Here is a 12,750-nt window from a genome sequence, read left to right as displayed (position 1 = left end):
GCGTGGGCTTGGGCTACCCACGAAGAAGGCCCTGCAAAGACGCTTCTTCTCCTTTTGTGATTTCAGTCAAGAATGCAAATTGCACATCAGACTTTGAGGAATACTTTGCCAAAAGAAAACTGGAGGAACGCGACGGCCACGCAGTCAGCATCGAGGAGTACCTTCAGCGCAGTGACACGGCCATTATTTACCCAGAAGCCCCTGAGGAGCTGTCTCGCCTCGGCACGCCAGAGGCCAATGGGCAGGAAGAAAATGGTGAGGCTGTAATTCATTTTTAGCCACTACGCTGACCTCTGCAGCTGTTACAATTACAAATGCACTACATGCCTGGGTGTTTACCTTAAAATTTGAAGAACAGCTGCAGAGGCATGGAATTTCATGAGCAAAGATTAGAACTGTAATTTTAGGGTATTGTGAAATTTTTTTTTGTCAGCAAATTTGTGTCATTTGTACATCCAATAAAGAACAAGAACAATTAGAGCCTATTCCTAAGAGATAAAAATATCGGAATTGATTCCTAGGTTTCTGAGATATTTCACTTTGGAGGAACACAAAAAAAAAAAAGAAAAAAACGAAAAGCAAAAGTTTAGCAACAGTGACCCTGCCCTTCTTCTTCTTCTGACACCTGAAAAGCTCTCCCACGCTGTGAATCCCCGAGTCCCATGTGACCAAAGGTTTCACTCCGAACTGTCAGTCGCCTAAGGAGAATTTCCTCCTTCATCAGCTGTTTAAATTTCCCCCCAAAAGCGCCCCGTAATTAATTAACTTCCCAGCGCAGTGTGAGCTGATTCCGACACGTCTGCGCCGGGTGTGCGAGGGGCCCGGTGCGCGCCCAGGCCGAGGGCGGCGATGGCGCTCTGGCCGAGCAGATTGCAGGGATTCCTGTCAGACCATCCCGGGCAGGCAGCCCATTAGCTGCCATTGATTTACTGACCTTTTGGCCTGCTTCTCTCCCTCTCGTCTCTCGGCTACAGACCTGCCACCTGGAACTCCAGATGCTTTTGCCCAACTGCTGACCTGCCCCTACTGCGACCGGGGCTACAAGCGCTTGACGTCACTGAAGGAGCACATCAAGTACCGCCACGAGAAGAATGAAGAGAACTTTTCCTGCCCTCTTTGCAGCTACACGTTTGCCTACCGCACCCAGCTCGAGCGGCATATGGTGACGCACAAGCCAGGGACAGATCAGGTGGGGGGCTGGTTTTAAGTGATTTCTTTCTATAATAACCCCTTAGAGAAACGATATTGCTTTGATTGGCAATCATTATTAATTTTTCATGGCATTTTGAAGATGCAGATCTTTTAATGGTAATAGCTTTAATTGAGGTCTAAATGATTTTTTGATGGTCTCTTCTAATATGATTTAATAGTCTTATGTTCACGATCGAATGAGTGTGTTAATTTCTAATTTAGAAATTTTATTTGCACTTTAACTTGACTTTAGTTTCATTTTTATGTTCCACAAAAAGTGAATGAAATTGTAGCATTTTAATTATACATTATTAAACATCTCAGCAATTTTAATTCCATTTTTCACCTACTTTTACCCGGAAAAATTTTTTTTTCATATGGGATCTAAGTCATAGTAAAAGAAGTGTGCATTTCTTTCGTTTGTCACACAACACCTTCAATTACTTAGAGTATTTTTAGAAGCTGCTACTAGTTTATGAAATCTAATGAAGTGTTTAAAAAAATCAAAAGGCAGATTACACACATACATAAAATAGACTGATGAATACCGAAATATTGGACTTGTATTTAAAATGATCCCTTTTGATTCGTTTGTCTGTGGCTAAATGTTAAGATCACTCCGCCTCTGTTGACTTGTTTGTGTTAAAAATAAAAACTCTCTCTTGAACAGGTAAGCACAGCCTCTTAAATCCTTAAAGTGGTGGAATACGATCGATTCGTCCCTTACGTGGGTCCCAACAGGGTCCCCTACATGTTGTGGCAAAACTGCTCTCTCTGTTCTCCTAGGAGAATTGACTGCAGATTGATGTTATGTGTTTCAGTGGCAACAGAAATGGTGTGCCTGAAGTCCCAGTAACTGGCCTTACAGATCTGGAATCCTCCCATATAAGCCTTGCTACCATATCTGTTTTAAAAATTATTAAGCAGGATATTCTATAAAATTCTTACATTGCTTTTTTCTTGTGGGCATTATTTTCTTTGAATAAGGAAAATGAGGATAATCAAACACAATCAAGCAATGGCGATGATACTATATTATGGAATTTTACTATTGTAAAAGAACAGCTCATGAAAATCATTCCATTTATAGCTGATTGGGCTTGTCACCTGAACGTTTTTCAAAGTTCAGTTACAAAAACTATGCTTGCATAGTTACACTTATGTAACAGTTTATCTCCCCTTGCTTATATGCACAAAATCTCTAGGAAAAAAAAAAAGTGCCTAGATATTTATCTAGCATAACTGCTTTAAATTTCACATGCAGAAGTGTGATTGTGTTGGCGCATTATGAATGGTAGCTTTGGTGTTGAAAAGTCCCCTCATTTGCTCATGGCATTTACAATTAGTAAATTAAAATGATTGTATCATATTAACAGTGGCACAACTAAAGTTTATAGTAGTCCTCTGAGGGCTGTGGGGGGAGACAAAGCAGCTGTTGCTGTTTGTTTATGCAACTCAGCAACATATGAGCGCTGGTCCCTCAATGGCGCTCGGCGGGCTGGGCTCCGCTTGATCTTTGAAGGTTGCTGCTGTTTGAACAAACCTCCCTGTGTCCCATGTAACACCATCTGTCTCACTAGGAATGTGGGAAGATTCAGCACACCCTAGCAGTTGTCATACCGTTTCTGTGCTGTCTTTTTGCAAAAGGCTTTTGTGTCATTGCTGCTTGAAAAAGGCTGACCTCCTACCTTGAGCATCCAGAGTGGATGACTGTATTTTTTTTTTTTTTTTTTTTAGAATTCTAAGTCACAGAGCTTTTTTTCCCTTGTTCAAAAAGGTCAGCTGTGTTTGATTATATCTTTGCTGCTTTTAACTTGTCTTTTCAGCAAACTTTTCTTCTTTTTTGTCCCTACTCCCTAGCACACTACTAAAAAGGAAAATGAAAAGTCGTTGAAGTCTTTCCTACTGGCCTGTGATAAAACTGCTCAAGCAGCTATAACCCAAGATGTTGTCTCTTACATTTGATAATGAATCAAATCTGATATGCAGCACATCAGGAAAAACAGGGTTTACATTTGCTGCTAGCACAGTGAATGGGATATTTAAACATGCTTATCGTGTAATGAAATATTTATAGTCAAGAATTTTTTTGTTTGTGTATGTGTGCTTTTTTTTTTCTTCTTTAAAATTGATATTGCTTCAGTACGAGATACACTTTTACCCTGATACAGAAAATTTGATAAAATTAGTTCTTTGCATGGGGAGTTTTGGGGGAGGCTGTTTAGAATTTTTAGGATAATATTTATTTATTTCCTTGACAAAACGGTTACATCCCAACAGGGAATCTTCAGATTTTAAAATGTGCCATAAACACAGAGAACCACAAACATCTTTACAATTATACTTTCTCATCTCCAAAGGCTCAAAGAAACATTTCGGAAAAGAGACTACAGAGATAATTCTAAAGCAAGTGTTGGATGCGCATGTGAAAGCCCTTTTTTTTTTTTTTATTTGTTCCAATTTTATTGCCAACATTATCACTTTTATTGCAACTCTGAAAGACTGGGCAAATAAATAAACATGCACTCAAACCTTTTGGCCTGTCTGAAAAATAGAGGCCTTTTAAAAATATTTGTAACAAATTTCCTTTGTTCCCCCTGCACAAAACTGATGTCAGTCTTTCTCCTTTTATAGCACCAAATGCTGACCCAAGGAGCAGGTAATCGCAAGTTCAAATGCACAGAGTGCGGCAAGGCTTTCAAATATAAACACCATCTGAAAGAACACCTGCGAATTCACAGTGGTGAGTAGCAGAGGTGCTGGTGCTCACATTTGCATTTTGTGCCATTAGGAGAGTTTTAAAAGATTGTTTGAAATTTACACAATCCTGTTTGTAGCTTTTTGGAACTATGCTTTTATTTCATAAACTGTGCGGGCCTGCTCTGCCTTCCTGAGACTGATGGTACCACCAATAGCGTGATCTTACAAATCAAAGAGGAATGCTTAGACTTCCTAAAAATTGCAAATGCTTTGGTTTGTTACAAAATCTAGAGGCTCCTTCTCGTCCTTTCAGCCACTCTTCTACAGATTAAGTATTTCTGACCTGAAGAAACTCAGCTGGCAAATTCGCAAGGGTATTCATTTTCGATACCTAACCATGAAAGAAAAAGTTGAAGAATTTTGGATGAGAGCTTTTGTATGATAAATGTTCCTTGATTCCTGGGAGCTGTATATTACAGAACAGCATCCTACCACTGAGATTTCTTCTTTATAACTATTTTGATAGCTCTGCCAAGCATTTTATTACCAAATTGGATGCTATTCAAAAGACTAGTTGGATTGGTAGAATCAATGGAATCTCTACAGAGTTGATTAAAGCCATGGCTACACTTCCCTTTAAATACTGTGACATCTTTATTGTGCTATTGACCACACATTAATCTGACACTCTGTTTAAATAGGAGGCTGCCGATGGCAAGACAAGATTTGGGATCTTGGCTGAAAAAGGCATAGATAGCCCTCACCTTCCACTGCTAACATCTTGAATTATGTTCTCCCAGGGTAGATAAAACCCAGAAACAGTTACGGCCACATAATTCTAAGCTAAGCACCTAGAATGTAGAGGTACCCCATTCTGTTCCTTCCATTTGGTTTCACAGATTCTTGTATTGGCAGACAATCGTCATTGTTACCCAATCAAAGAAGTGTAATGTTAATTTTGATTATCATTTTAGGTGAAAAACCGTACGAGTGCCCAAACTGCAAGAAACGTTTCTCCCATTCTGGTTCCTACAGTTCACACATCAGCAGCAAGAAATGTATTGGTTTAATCTCTGTAAATGGCCGAATGAGAAACAATATCAAGACGGGTTCTTCCCCTAATTCTGTTTCTTCTTCTCCTACTAATTCAGCTATTACCCAGTTACGAAACAAATTGGAGAATGGAAAACCACTTAGTATGTCTGAACAGACAGGCTTACTTAAAATTAAAACAGAACCACTAGACTTCAATGACTATAAAGTTCTCATGGCCACACACGGGTTTAGTGGCACTAGTCCCTTTATGAATGGTGCACTTGGAGCCACCAGCCCTTTGGGAGTCCATCCGTCTGCCCAGAGTCCAATGCAGCACTTAGGTGTAGGGATGGAAACCCCTTTACTCGGATTCCCCGCAATGAATAGTAACTTAAGCGAGGTTCAAAAGGTTCTACAGATTGTGGACAATACGGTTTCCAGGCAAAAAATGGACTGCAAGGCTGAAGAAATTTCGAAGTTGAAAGGTTATCACATGAAGGATCCATGCTCTCAACCTGAGGAACAAGGAGTCACTTCTCCTAATATTCCACCCGTAGGTCTTCCAGTAGTGAGTCATAATGGTGCCACTAAAAGTATTATTGACTATACATTAGAAAAAGTCAATGAAGCCAAAGCTTGCCTCCAGAGCTTGACTACTGACTCAAGGAGACAGATCAGTAATATAAAGAAAGAGAAGCTACGTACTTTAATAGATTTGGTCACTGATGATAAAATGATTGAGAACCACAACATATCCACTCCATTTTCATGCCAGTTCTGTAAAGAAAGTTTTCCTGGCCCCATTCCCTTGCATCAGCATGAACGTTACCTTTGTAAGATGAATGAAGAGATCAAGGCAGTCCTGCAACCTCATGACAACATAGTCCCCAACAAAGCCGGAGTTTTTGTTGATAATAAAGCCCTCCTCTTGTCATCTGTACTTTCTGAGAAAGGAATGACAAGCCCCATCAACCCATATAAGGACCACATGTCTGTACTGAAAGCGTATTATGCTATGAACATGGAGCCCAATTCTGATGAACTGCTGAAAATTTCCATTGCTGTGGGCCTTCCTCAGGAATTTGTGAAGGAATGGTTTGAGCAACGAAAAGTCTACCAGTATTCGAATTCCAGGTCACCATCACTGGAAAGGAACTCCAAGCCGCTAGCTCCCAACAGTAACCCTCCCACAAAAGACTCTTTATTACCCAGGTCTCCCGTAAAGCCTATGGACTCCATAACATCGCCATCCATAGCAGAACTCCACAACAGTGTGACGAATTGTGATCCTCCTCTCAGGCTAACCAAACCTTCCCATTTCACCAATATTAAACCAGTTGAAAAATTGGACCACTCAAGGAGTAATACTCCCTCTCCCTTAAATCTTTCCTCCACATCTTCTAAAAACTCCCACAGTAGTTCTTACACTCCAAACAGCTTCTCTTCTGAGGAGCTGCAGGCTGAGCCTTTGGACTTGTCATTACCAAAACAGATGAAAGAACCCAAAAGTATTATAGCCACGAAGAACAAAACGAAAGCTAACAGCATAAATTTAGACCATAACAGTGTTTCTTCATCATCTGAAAACTCAGATGAGCCTCTAAACTTGACTTTTATCAAGAAGGAGTTTTCAAACTCAAATAATCTGGACAACAAAAGCACTAACCCAGTGTTCGGCATGAACCCCTTTAGTGCCAAAACTTTATACACAGCTCTTCCTCCACAAAGCGCATTTCCCCCTGCCACTTTCATGCCACCAGTGCAGACCAGCATCCCTGGGCTACGACCATACCCAGGACTGGATCAGATGAGCTTCCTACCACATATGGCCTATACCTACCCAACTGGGGCGGCTACTTTTGCTGACATGCAGCAAAGGAGAAAGTACCAGCGGAAACAAGGATTTCAGGTAATGAGACCTATCCTTTTGCTCCGAACAGAGGAGATGAAAACTATATTATACCGTGTACGCGCACGTAGGGGGAAAAAAATCTTAGTGAGAAAACCAAGTGCCGTGTTTTCAGCAGACATGGCAGTTTGTTTTCACTTGAACCTCAAACTGAGTGGGCTAGCCAAATAAGTGGAGAATCAGTGGAACACTGCTCTGTGGAAGCACATGTGCCCTAAAAAAGAGGAAGACTTTAATACCTGTTTTGGAGGTTTATTTAGATTGATCTGTATGTTTTTAGAATCACACATCGATAGCAATATTGGACAGGGCTTACGTAGACGCTAAAAGTTACCATTTACAACAGTCACATACTTGTATAGATGTTCACAATTTGCAATCATTACATGTACAAATTTGACATGTACTTGGTCTTATAGAAAATCGTGTATTTTGAAGAGTATTTTAGAAAATATTTTGTGCATGCCACTTGACTTCTTACGTAGTTTTCGAACCAGTAAGTAATTTATGGTTTTCGAATACAAAAGCAGGTATGTTTTAACAACACGGATTATAATCCCTATTTGGAAAATAGGAGCACAAGGAGCAGTGTACCTTTGTAACAGCTGTTCCAGGATTCCAATTTCCAGTGCATCTGCCCTCTCTGTAAATGTATTTAAGCCTATTTAATCTCCTCTAATATTAATTAGTGCAAACGTAGTCTAAGAAAACTGAACTGTGAGCTAGCAAATGGAAATGTATGTTATCATGCAAGTTTGCACTCCTTTGGATCAAGACAAAATAAATATCAAGAAATTTAATAATTTACTGATCCACATTCATTATTGCTCAATGCTGAAGGCTGTTTTAACATAGATAGAACATTGATAAAAAGTGTTATTAATATTCCCTATTTCAAATTAGAAAATTAAATATAAAAATATAGCTTGAGGCCTTTAGTTGGTAGACATACATTTAAATAGATTGCATAATAATAACATTTTGTACCTAAATATAAAATTCAATTAAAATGGGGTTTCTACAGCTACAGATCATTTCTAAAGTTAACCACGCTGGAAAACACACAAATTCTGATGTGTAATGTTCACTCATGGATATTTCCCAATATAAAGAAAACTAAGGATTTTAGAAAATGTTATGTTTTTCTCACCTTCAGAGTTGACTGTGTTCTACCCTTGAAAAACAATGAGCTGTACCATGTAGGGCAGAGAGGGTTTATATTTTTGTGGAAATGTGAGACCTCATCCATTATTCATGGAAAGTAATAGGTTTAAAACAAACAAACAAACAAACAAACGAGATCAATTAATAGCCAGCACTTTTGAGGTTCTCCAAATGTCAGCCTACGTGAAGTTGTTTGGTATAAACACAAAGAGAAGAGACTGTGTTGAACTATGTGATTATATCACAGGGAGAATTGCTTGATGGAGCACAAGACTACATGTCAGGCCTAGATGACATGACAGACTCCGACTCCTGTCTGTCTCGAAAGAAGATCAAGAAGACAGAGAGTGGCATGTATGCATGTGACTTATGTGACAAGACATTCCAGAAAAGCAGTTCCCTTCTGCGACATAAATACGAACACACAGGTATGAGTGACTTTGACTAGCTAGTTAGAGCTTCCCGGCCTGCTGTACATTTCATAATATTTAATGAGTACACTTGTGCAACATAAGATGGAACATATGCTGATACCTTCAACAAGGAAGAAATAATGCTTTTGCCTAGCTCAGTAGGACTTTTTTGTTGCCTGTTTATTGGATCATTCGTGTGTTTATGCGTGTGCTTGTCTTCAGATCTTTCAAGTTAATCTGGAAGCCAAATTCACAAATCCCGTCAAAGGTATATTTAAGTGGCCAGGGCAATGAAATGGCATGACACGGCCCCGCTACTGAAAATGTGTTCAAATTCCTCAGTTGTAGTGACTCTGTTTATGCGAAAATTTAATGAAAAATTCAGCCAGTCATATATTAGTTTGATCACCCAAACTTCAAGTAAGCTACGACTTGGAGGTGGTTCTGTTTGGTTTTATAAATTGGCCATTTTTTGAATAAAGCAGAAGTGTTAGGACTGGGAGAGAGAAAGGTATAAGTCAAGTCATCTGCCAGACGAGCTACTGCAGCTACTTCTATTTGAAAGATGACAATAAAACTTTCTAAATTTAATTAGGTTATTTCCAATGCATGCATTACCGATTAGGAACAATCATACAGAGTTGACAAGATCGCAGCCTTGTTCTTCCCTCTGAGTGAGTAGAGAGATAGTGGGTTAATCTTTCAAGCCAAGGGAGAAGTACCATAATGTGGAGCAGCATTGGTTCCCACAATCCCAGATCTGCTCCGCAGCCCCGTGGTGGAGCTACACCTGTGCTCGCTCCCTCCCTCCTTCTCCTTCCACCTTTGACCACAAAGCAACCCAGCCCCATCCCTGTCCCTAGTCCCCAACCTGTTTCCAACTTTTCTCCTCGGGATATTTGGCATGCTGTACTGGCCCGAGATGGGAAAAGGAAAGAGTGTAGGTCTTCAAGCGAAATACTGGCAGGGGGAAATGATATGAAAACTCTCATTTTAAACGAAAAAGTCTAGTATCACACATTTTAACATAGGGCAAAAAAATATTAGCCTACCAATGCTTTTGGGGGGAAGTGATGAAGACAAAAAAGAAAAAGATAAGAGAAGGTAATGTGAAACACTTTCTGCTGTATTCTGATGAAGTACACTGTGCCCTTTTTAGTATTTGAAAATATCCCTGGGGAGCACTCGTCCTCATCATCTGCCCTTGTCCCTCACTGGGCATGTGCAGGAGGCAGCACAGTGACCAGGACCTGCCCGAGTGGGGGGAGGTTGGGTGAATAGTAGGTGTTCAGGGTATTTATGAAGAGAACAAGGTTGGTAAATAGCAGTACCCTCACTGCAGCCACACCAATTCTCTCTTTCTTCAACTGTCTGGTATTAGTTAATATTGTTTTAAAAGCTCAACTAATGATACTCCAAAGACAACCTAGTTTGAAAAGCAAATCCCGATAGTTTCTGCACTTGTGTGATATAATTCAATGTTTGAAACGTCAGAATTTTCCTGTATTTGTCTTTTATCCTAGATATCATAGATGTTTTCTTTACTACCAAGTCCTATTTAAATATTTATGAAGATATTTTCATATCTAAATTTACTTTAATATTGTAATCAACCTCAAATATATTTTGTATTTCATTATTCAGCTACAATAGGCACATCACTGAAGGCATCTTTCCCTCTCTGATTGATTTTATTATATGACCATATGCAAACTCTATCATTTACTACATGGTGAGTCTAAAACTTTTATTTTAGTGAGGGCTACCATACATATTGACATCCAGTCAATATCTTTATTTCTTACAAATGAGATAGTCCATAAACTTCATAGGCATATAGATAGTTGAGAGACCCAAAAGTTGACAAACATAAATATGCATCACCAATTTGCAAAATATGCTGTATTTTAAAAAATAAAAATAAAATGTTCTGGTTCCTTAAGATGTAAGAAGATCTGCTGTCTGGAAGCAATGTATAGCAACAAGATGCTAATCATCCAATGGGTTCTTTAAACATGTGATTAGTTCTTCTCCCGTTGGCTTCCTAGCTTGTCAAGTTTCCAGTGTGTTAACTTTTTGGTCTCTTGACCAAACATCTCATGACATTACTACTGTCAGTGTATTAGGTTCCATCAATGTGAAGTTCTCCATGACTTTTCTAGCACTATGATGTACGTAAAAATTTAGTCCATATCCCTTCCCTAATTGGGCCCAGAAGCCTTTTGTTTGTTTATGTTAAGCACTAGTAATGCTTTGGGAATGTACTAATGTGAAAATTGCAAGTGAAAACAGTCTTTGGGTTGACTGAATCTAAGGTTTGGGAAATGAAGTTGAATCATCATTTGGTTATGTGCTAACTACAAATGTGTCATTGATAATGTGTGTTTGTTGCATCTCTACAATTTAACATATAGGATGGCTTAAATTAAGAAGGAAATTACGAGCTACCTATTCTTGAGACCTTGTGCTCTTTTACCTTGACCTGTTTAATTTATTTCCTAGGCAGACACCAAAGACATAATGCTTAATTTCCTTTACCCGTGGCGTATTGCTTGCTTGCTTTTCCTGGGGCCTAGGCCTGGGATCGGGACTGGGAGACAGAAAGGGAATACTCTCCAAATGTTGACTTCAACGGGATTAATTGTCACAGGCCAGGACTGTGAAACACAAAATCTGAAACTCCCGTTAGACCCTGTCAAGAACTCCTTTGTATTCCACTGCAATTTAAATCTGACATGTCTTGAGTAATTTCTCTATTGAGACATCGTGGTAGGTACTCTTAACCCTACCTTATTCAGAAAAGTAATAGAAATATTTCTACTTTTGAGTAGATAAAGTCAAAGTTTTAAATAAATTACCAATTTTGTTTCTCAGTTATGTGATAATATTTTTCATACCACAAACCTTCCCTTTATTAACTTCAGTTATCATTCTAGCTGTCAGGTGAATCATGAACCTTGAGATTAGAGAAACAAAATTACCCTAAAAAAGTTTTGATTCACTCAGTGTCAAGTTGGATGTTTTTCTGAATCTTGCCCATATAGAAATTTAATTCCAGAACATCTTGATTTGAGTCAGGTAAACCAGTCAAACAGATTTAAAAAAGATGAACATCCAAGTCAGGTCTCATTTAAATTGAATGTATTAAATACTTACTAGTGACACTTCTGGAGATTAGTAGGCTATTTCATCAAGATACAGGTCAGTCCCCCTACACTTATGCCCAAATTCTGTCCTTTGCCTGGCATAATAGCTGTACATTTCATTCTCTCAGGTTGTCAGTTCATAATGTAGAATTAATATATTTAAGCATATTGTTTATTATTGATTGAATTCCTTGAAAATCGATTCTGCAATCATAGAATACCTACATAATAGACTGCAGTTTAATGGGCATCCCCCAAGCATTTCCACCAGGTCTTGAAAGTTGTCCTGGAGAGTGTGTTCTCTCTCAGGGCATTGCTCTGTATTTTGTTTCTTTGGAAAAGAGAGAGCCATACCAACTGTGGCAACTGTGATGTTCACTCACGATTATTCACAGCCGATCTGTGAAGTCACCTAACTGTCCCACTTTTCTCTGCTCCTGAGCTGATGAGACATCCAAAGGAGGCTGTAGGACAGCTCCACTCAGGCATGCCCTAGCAACTAAAGCACCAAGAAATTTTCCATCTACCACCTGTCTTCTTTCCTTCAGATTTACTTCTTCCATGTTCTCTTCTTATCTTGCTTATAACTTGAGAATTATTGAGCATGTATGGATAAAAATGAATAAAATTATCTAACATTAATTGAGTGCTTACTACGTGCGATCCTCGTTCTAACCACTTTACCTATGTTGTCTCCTTTACTCCTTATGCCTGGATCACAAGTTGGGTCCCCAAAGGATCCTCAGGTCCTTTTACTTAAAGGGACCCTGATCTTCAGAGAGGTTAACAGAGAGGTTACCTGTGTTGCACAGTTAGTACGGAAAGATGGATTTGAACCCAGGCAGTCAGACTCCAGAACCCATCTCCCGTATTTAACACTGCACCATCCTGCCCTGTGAATGAATCGCTACCATCAGCAACGTCTTACCCGTGCTCCTCCTGGCATCCTTTTCTTTAAGGTCCAAGTACACACAAGAGAAACCAGATTCACACATAGTGACTTGAAGTCTTATGGCAGGCCAAACCTCTGTCTTTTTCCCAAATATACTTCTGCTTCCTGTTAAATTACCTTCCCGCCATGGTGGTCTTGTCAAATGGAAAAGCACGCCACCTTTCCAAATTCTTGGCGCTCCACTGGAATTGTCTTCTCTGTTGTCCAGTTTACCTCATTCAAAACATCTTTTCCAAAAGT

The 12,750-nt window shown here is 39.4% G+C and overlaps 1 protein-coding gene across 2 annotated transcripts in view; it reads left to right on the top strand.

Annotated features, from left to right (window-relative positions):
* Positions 1-12,750, top strand: part of ZEB2 (zinc finger E-box binding homeobox 2) — a 131,583-nt gene that overhangs the window by 111,946 nt on the left and 6,887 nt on the right. The window contains exons 4-8 of one of the 2 annotated variants that reach the window (XM_040474988.1): positions 67-255; positions 975-1,189; positions 3,826-3,934; positions 4,866-6,835; positions 8,247-8,427. In XM_040474988.1, the coding sequence (XP_040330922.1) occupies positions 67-255; positions 975-1,189; positions 3,826-3,934; positions 4,866-6,835; positions 8,247-8,427 (2,664 nt within the window). The remainder of the gene's footprint in view (positions 1-66; positions 256-974; positions 1,190-3,825; positions 3,935-4,865; positions 6,836-8,246; positions 8,428-12,750) is intronic. The other variant, XM_040474989.1, reaches the window with a different exon arrangement.

The sequence above is a fragment of the Herpailurus yagouaroundi genome, unplaced genomic scaffold (genome assembly GCF_014898765.1).
Source record: "Herpailurus yagouaroundi ecotype Mexico unplaced genomic scaffold, PumYag 140, whole genome shotgun sequence".
Lineage (NCBI taxonomy): Eukaryota > Metazoa > Chordata > Mammalia > Carnivora > Felidae > Herpailurus > Herpailurus yagouaroundi.
The sequence above is the reverse complement of the archived record's forward strand: the minus strand, read 5'-3'. Positions and strand labels throughout refer to the sequence as shown.